Source organism: Malania oleifera, chromosome 12 (assembly GCF_029873635.1).
Source record: "Malania oleifera isolate guangnan ecotype guangnan chromosome 12, ASM2987363v1, whole genome shotgun sequence".
In the NCBI taxonomy this organism is placed as follows: Eukaryota; Viridiplantae; Streptophyta; class Magnoliopsida; order Santalales; family Ximeniaceae; genus Malania; species Malania oleifera.
Genome location: NC_080428.1, coordinates 2725029 through 2732260, shown reverse-complemented (window position 1 = coordinate 2732260; position 7232 = coordinate 2725029). Strand labels below are relative to the sequence as shown.

The following is a 7232-nucleotide window of genomic DNA, read 5'->3' as shown; positions in this document are numbered from 1 at the left end:
AGTAATTATATATAGTTTTTTAGTTTCCTAATTTATAAAGATTTGTAGTAATTATATATGGTTTTTTAGTTTCTAAATTCATACAGATTTGCAGTAATTATACATAGTTTTTAAGTTTCCTAATTTATAAAGATTTACAGTAATTATATATAATTTTTTATTTTCCTAATTTATACAGATTTGCAGTAATTATATATAATTTTTTTACTGCAAATCTGTTTAATATATATATATTGACAGGCCCACGCAGGGCATGGGCCGGAGAATAGGGCAACACTTTACTTTGGGGTTTAAAAGTTTTATAAAAAGTGGGGGGAGGAGCACCTCTCCTCGGCGCTGGCACCATCTTCTTCTCTCCCTCACGGCACTCACACACCCACGGCTGGGCAGCGGCCTTTGCTTCTCTCCATACTGCTGCCGCCTACACAACCCCTCACCTCACGGCCAAGCACCCAGCTCCCCTGCAGCCTCACGGCATTCCCTCCTCCTCCTTGCACAGCCACAGAGCAGCCCCCGCAGCACTCCACGCACAAGGGCAGCGACCACCACAGACGGCAGCAAAGAAGGCAATCCTCATCTCTCCGGTATTGCTCACCAGCTCCGGTGACACAGCAGAGAAGAAAACACAGAAAACGTAGCCGGAGAGACTCAACCACCGTGGCACCACAGCAGCCCCACACCAGCAGATCCTGCCACACTCCACGGCCAGCGTCCCAACTCCGGCAGCGGCAATACACAGCAGGGTCATTATAGAATGAAAATTAATATGTGGTCTAACTTCATATTTCCAATCTTGTTTTAACTAAATTTTCTTCCAATTATACAATCTTCCGTATCTTGTGGGACGGGGGGTTTTCTTGCCCCGTGGAGCGGGCAACGACCGTGAGTGGCGCAAGAAACCACGTACAGTTGGGATAAGATTGGTTGCTCGAATTGAAATTGATGTTTTAGCTTTCGGTTGATTCTCCTGTTTGATGCTGTTACTACACATTTGCTTTAAAATTAATGACCTGCATTATAATTTTTTAAAAATAGTACCCATCTTATGTTTATGTTGAGCATAGTAAGAGACCTTCAAAGGCACTTTCTCCTGATTCTTCATCTAGAAATCTTCTTTTTGTTTTCAAAAAAAGTATTTCTATTGAAACAATTGTTGCTACAGACTGAGTTCAAATAAACAATTTTCTTACAACTTGCTTTAGAAAATTACTTTCCGATTTTCTCAATGAACACTTGGAATTAGGTCTAGTTTGATGTATGCATTTATTCTATGAACTTAAGTTGTTGGGTCTTCATAATGATCCAAGTTGGATTTGTTGGATTGGATAGGTAATATATTCACAGAAGAACAGAACGAATTAGTCGAATCAGCGGCAGAGATGCTTTATGGTTTGATTCACGTTCGATACATTTTGACTACCAAAGGAATGAATGCAATGGTAGGTTTTCTATAAATTCACAGCTCTATGCTTTCATAAATTTATCAAAATTTGGGCACATGGAAAAAATTATGCTTCCGAAATATTTACTGTTGGAGAAATATAAGAACTATGATTTTTGGAGATGCGGGTTTACTGCTGTGGACAACCCTGTCTTTCAGTTGGCCAATCAGACATTCCTCGATCAAGCACTGTGAAAATTTACTGCTCCAAATGCGAAGATATTTATTACCCTCGATCCAATTCTCAAGGTGGTATCCTTTATTCAGGATGCTCAACAGCCCTCCCGCCAGCAAGAGTGGTTCAGGCCCTAAAACTCAATTTAGACCAAAAGGGTTTTCTATCTAGCCGGTCCAGCCAAACCGAAATGACCCACCAGCACGGTACGCGCTTACTCTGAATTTTCCTTTTCATTTTCTTTTGTCCGGCCGGTTTGGTTGGTAAGAATCATATGATCGTATCAGTGCTTACTAAAGATTGTGTTTTTAATTATCTATCTTTCCAATTTTATTTTTCCTTAATAAACTTTCAATTATATATTCTTCCACATCGATTGTTTGTGTTCTTATATTTATATAGAAAATTAAAAAATAAAAATTTGGTATTTTTTTTTATCCATATAGAGTTAATGTGTCTATGTTATAACTTTTGAATTAGATATTGATATTGCACAAATATCATACTTAATGAAATGGTCTTAACTTTTGAATGGTTTATTATTATGTTATTTAGGGTCCCTTTCTCTTCTCAACTAATTTTATAACCTAAGAGTAAGCTGAATTAATTGTTTTCAAGTTTTAAAAATAAAACTAAATTGTTGGCGACCAAGAAAAGATTTGGGTGGATGATCCAAAAGCACAAATCCACCTATGATGGTTTATGAGTTTGAACACAAACTGAACTGCGAGTGCGAATGTCTACTAAAATATTGTTTTAAAATATTACTATCTAAAGATAAAACTTGCCACATAATGATACTATGTAGTTTTGTTAATAACTGTATACAGTCACGTAAATATAAATGTCTTACAAAAGAAATATTTTACCATAAAATATGATTGCCTTTCTTTTTATATTTTAAAATTTGGGTTTAAGATAATTAGTGATCAAACTAAGAGATTGTATTGCTTAGTAGAATATCTAATTATAGAGTTACAATAAAAAAGAAGATAACATGAACATTAATACGTCTCAAAAAATATAGCACAAATGAAAGACAAGAATTAACTCATGTTTTAAATTGGAAAAATGCATTTATGTTTAGTGGTGTATGTGTTAATTTTGGTTTGATTATTTACTTTTAATTTGTGATTGATTGATTGACTTGACTACTTGGATTATTGATTACTTGTTTAGCTAAGTAATAGTGTTGTGTTGTTGATTGATTAAAAGAACTAAGTTCTTGTGTGATTGGTAAATCAAACAAACAAGTCAAGAATTGGTTAAAGGAATTAAAAGAAAATTTTAAAATCCAATTCACCCCCCCTCTTGGGACTACACTTTGTTTTTCAAATTCCATGTTTTGCTTGTTTGATGTGAAGTCTTAGGAAGAAATTTAGTTCATTCATCATGCTCTTTAAATCGACAAAGCTTTTGTTAGACTATAAACGTGATTTGGATACTTATGATTTTCAAAACGTGAGGATTGTTCTACATAAACTTCTTCATTTATGTAGCCATTTAAAAATGCGCTTTTGACATCCATTTGATACAACTTGAAATCCTTAAAAGTAACATAAACTAAAAGCATTCGAATGGCTTCCATTTGAGCTACAGGTGCAAAGGATTCCTTAAAGTCTATTCCTTCTTCTTGGTTATATCTCTGAACTACTAATCTTGCCTTATTTCTATCAACTATCTCATGTTCATCTTTCTTGTTCTTATATATCCATTTTGTTCCAATAGCTGTCTTATCTTTAGGTTTAAGAACTAATGTCCATACTTTATTTCTCTGAAACTGATTTAACTCTTCTTACATGGACACCACCTAAGATTCATTCTCGATTGCTTCACTCACGTTCTTAGGTTCTTTTTGAGATACGAATGCACAATGATTAATCATATTTCTAAGTGAGGATCGTGTGGCTATTCCATGGGATGGTTCACCTATTATTTGATCAATGAAGTGATTCTTTATGTACTTTCATTCCCTAGGTAGTTCATTAACCTCATTTTCAGTTTGATTATTTTCAACAGATGGTTCCTTGGTTTCATTTCTCTTATCTGAATCATTTTCAATAAACAATTTTTTAAACTCCTTATTCATCTCAATTTCATCCTCATTAGTCTGATTAAAAAAGCTTTGTAATCCATCAAATTTTGAGTTGAAAATTTCAAATCAAGTAGTGCTCAACATCTTCATATCAACTCACCAAAAATGCTTCTGCTCGTCTGTTTTCCCTTTTTCTAAATTTGGAATTTAGAAAGGCAAAAGGGTCACTTTCAATAAACATTTTGATGAGTGATGAAGAGGCTCTCTTTTGGTTTTTAATTAATATAAGCAGTAGGAGTATCTGTTTTTCCAGATGAGCATGTTTTTTTTTTTTTTTAGATAATTGAAATTTCCTAATATCTACATAAAAATATTAAATATATATAATTGCAAGTGATGCAGCCAATCCTTGAAAGAAAGTTTTAAGGAGCTTTATTGGCTTAATTCCAAATTAAGAACAATTAGTTAGATCGGGGAAAACAAAATATGAACAGCCAAAAATTAAATATTATTTATTTTCTAAAAGAATTGAAACATTGACCAAGGAAAAATCTTTGGCATAGAGTAAGGAAATTGTTTAAGGAAGATAAATCAATTTCCATCCATGTTATGGAAATAGTTTTTAAGTTTCCTAATTTAAACAGATTTATAGTAATTATATATATAGTTCTTTAGTTTCCTAATTTATAAAGATTTGCAGTAATTATATATGGTTTTTTAGTTTCCTAATTTATACAGATTTGCAATAATTATATATAGTTTTTTAGTTTCCTAATTTATACAGAGTCCACTACCATCTTCTTCATCGACCACCAAATTAGGCTAAACGTAATGCCATTTAAGAACAATTAAGTATTATTTATTTTCTAAAAGAATTGAGACATTGACCAAGCACACTGGTAAGAATAAATACCTCTAATGTATATATATATAATCTTCAACTCCACATGAACTGAGCAAGGAAGGAAAAATCATTTGCATACAGTAAGGAAATTGTTTAAGGAAGATAAATCAATTTCCATCCATGTCATGGAAAAAGTTTTTTAGTTTCCTAATTTAAACCGATTTGCAGTAGTTATATATATACATATATATATATATATATATATATAGTTTTTTAGTTTCCTAATTTATAAAGATTTGCAGTAATTATATATAGTTTTTTAGTTTCCTAATTTATAAAGATTTGCAGTAATTATATATGGTTTTTTAGTTTCCTAATTTATACTGTATAAATTAGGAAACTAAAAAACTATATATAATTACTGCAAATCTTTATAAATTAGGAAACTAAAAAACTATATATATATATATATATATATATATATATATAATTACTGCAAATCGGTTTAAATTAGGAAACTAAAAAACTTTTTCCATGACATGGATGGAAATTGATTTATCTTCCTTAAACAATTTCCTTACTGTATGCAAATGATTTTTCCTTCCTTGCTCAGTTCATGTGGAGTTGAAGATTATATATATATACATTAGAGGTATTTATTCTTACCAGTGTGCTTGGTCAATGTCTCAATTCTTTTAGAAAATAAATAATACTTAATTGTTCTTAAATGGCATTACATTTAGCCAAATTTGGTGGTCGATGAAGAAGATGGTAGTGGACTCATTGTTGGTATTGTACATGTTGAATTAATCTACTATAATTTACATAGTATTGATTATACATTGTTCATTTTTTTAAAGATTATAGTAACCAACAAAAGTTTGTGTCTTTCACAAAAATAGGTAAAATTAGGTTATTGTATATATTGCTAATTTCTTTAGGGATTGTAGAGTGTAGGATAACTCAATCCACAATTAGAGAATTTCAAAAAATATTAAAGAAATTAAAAGAATCAATAAACATATAAGAAATTAAAGCTAATTGTAGCTAAGTTAATTGATAAAAAATTATTTAATGAGATCATTAATCGAACTAACCCAAAAAATTTTATATTGCGATTGATTGAGGAGAAAAAACTAGGTCATTTTGTTTGACCCTCTCATTCAATAAAAACACATCAAATAATAAATATCACATGATAAACCCCACGTATTTGGAAAAAAAATAGAGGTCGGCAGTCCTCCTACTAGAATTATACCCTCCCATTCAACAAAAATAGATCAAAATTAATCGATCCTTGTTACAAATTAAATACTTCCATGTAATGGGAGTTTTTCACCGCCAAATCAAATAAAAGAGTACGTCAGTGTGGAGAGGCGGGACTTGAGTTAGAATGAGAATGTTGAATTAGCAGAGTACGTCAGTGTTAGGAATGTTAATTTCGGGAATTGAGTTTTATAGTATTGTAGTAATAGTCGATATGTAGGTTGTGAAGTTTCTAATCAATTTCCTCAATTGCTTGTTCAGGATGGAGTCGAGGGAGAATACTGCCAACGTAGGAGGCAATAGTAGTGTGGGAGCCAGCCATGAGGCTGGTAGTGTCTCCACAAGCGTACTACGGGATTTCGCACAGCAGCTTATGGTCGAGGTGGTGCAAACAAATAGGGGGCAGAACCGTCCCACAGCTAAGTTGGGATGCTCCATCGATCAATTCACCCGGCTGAAGCCCCCTATTCTCAAAGGAAGTGCAGATCCGATTCGAGTTGAGAATTGGATCCGGGATATTGAGAAGGTCCTGGATGTTCTAAACTGTACAGAGAAGCAAAATGTAGCTTTTGCAACATTCAAGTTGACTGGCAAGGCACAGAGGTGGTGGGAGTCCGTAAAGAAACTGGAAGAGCATCGACCCATTCCAGTGGTGATGACATGGGGCTATATTAGGGAGCTATTCTTTGAGTGGTACTTCCCAACCGCGGTCAGAAATGCCAAGATGGAGGAATTTATGAGTCTGTCGCAGGGGCTGCTGACAGTTCAGCAGTATGTTGCCAAGCTCCAGGAGTTGGCACGATTTGCTCTATTCATGGTACCGGATGAGGCAATGATGGCTGTTGTGGGGGTGCGTTGCCACCCAATGTGCTGCAGTAGCATGTCATATGTCCTGGTTTGCCACATTGATAGCAAACCCTCAAACCCAACAAACACTTCCCTGCATGAGGTTTGCCACAAGAAGGACAACCAGGTACGGACGTGGTACCCTGAGATGTACCACCTCCAGTCTCTCTCCGTTGACCTTCACCACGACTATACTTCTTCCATGCGCCCTGCCTCGGGCCTGAATAAGAACTAGGAGGCGATTGAATAAAAACATGGAAGTCAAAGTTGGAAAATATTTTTGGGATTTGTAAAAATTATGTGATTTTTCTAACATTTTGTGTGGATTTTTGTGAACCTTTCAAACATTGAAATGATACTAAATAAAAGAAAACTGGTGTTGACCTTATAGGTCACATCCGGTTTTGATTATGACAAATACTCATTGTATCTAATGAGTGTTTGAGACTTTGTGCAGGGACCTAAAAGTGTTAAGATCAAGATGCACGTAAAGCAAATGAAACTTGAAGACCAATTCATGTTTATAATTGTAATAAATATTCAGTTGTGTAATTGGTATGTAATAGTAATTAGGACTTTACCTGTAATAATCATCACACACATCACATGCATGGTCTAATAGGTA

General features: G+C 33.8%; 1 protein-coding gene across 3 annotated transcripts; it reads left to right on the top strand.

The window, feature by feature from the left end:
- The first annotated feature begins 273 nt into the window (after positions 1-273).
- On the top strand, positions 274-7022 carry LOC131144622 (uncharacterized). 3 transcript variants are annotated; one of them, XM_058093357.1, is made up of 4 exons: positions 274-743; positions 1330-1439; positions 1601-1822; positions 6023-7022. In XM_058093357.1, exon 4 carries the CDS (start codon positions 6024-6026, stop codon positions 6840-6842), a length of 819 nt encoding a protein of 272 aa, XP_057949340.1. In that variant the 5' UTR covers positions 274-743; positions 1330-1439; positions 1601-1822; position 6023; the 3' UTR covers positions 6843-7022. The 3 variants fall into 3 exon arrangements, with proteins under 3 accessions (XP_057949340.1, XP_057949342.1, XP_057949339.1); XM_058093359.1 differs by having other exon boundaries at positions 274-771; positions 1709-1822; XM_058093356.1 differs by having other exon boundaries at positions 274-771.
- Positions 7023-7232: the final 210 nt, after the last annotated feature.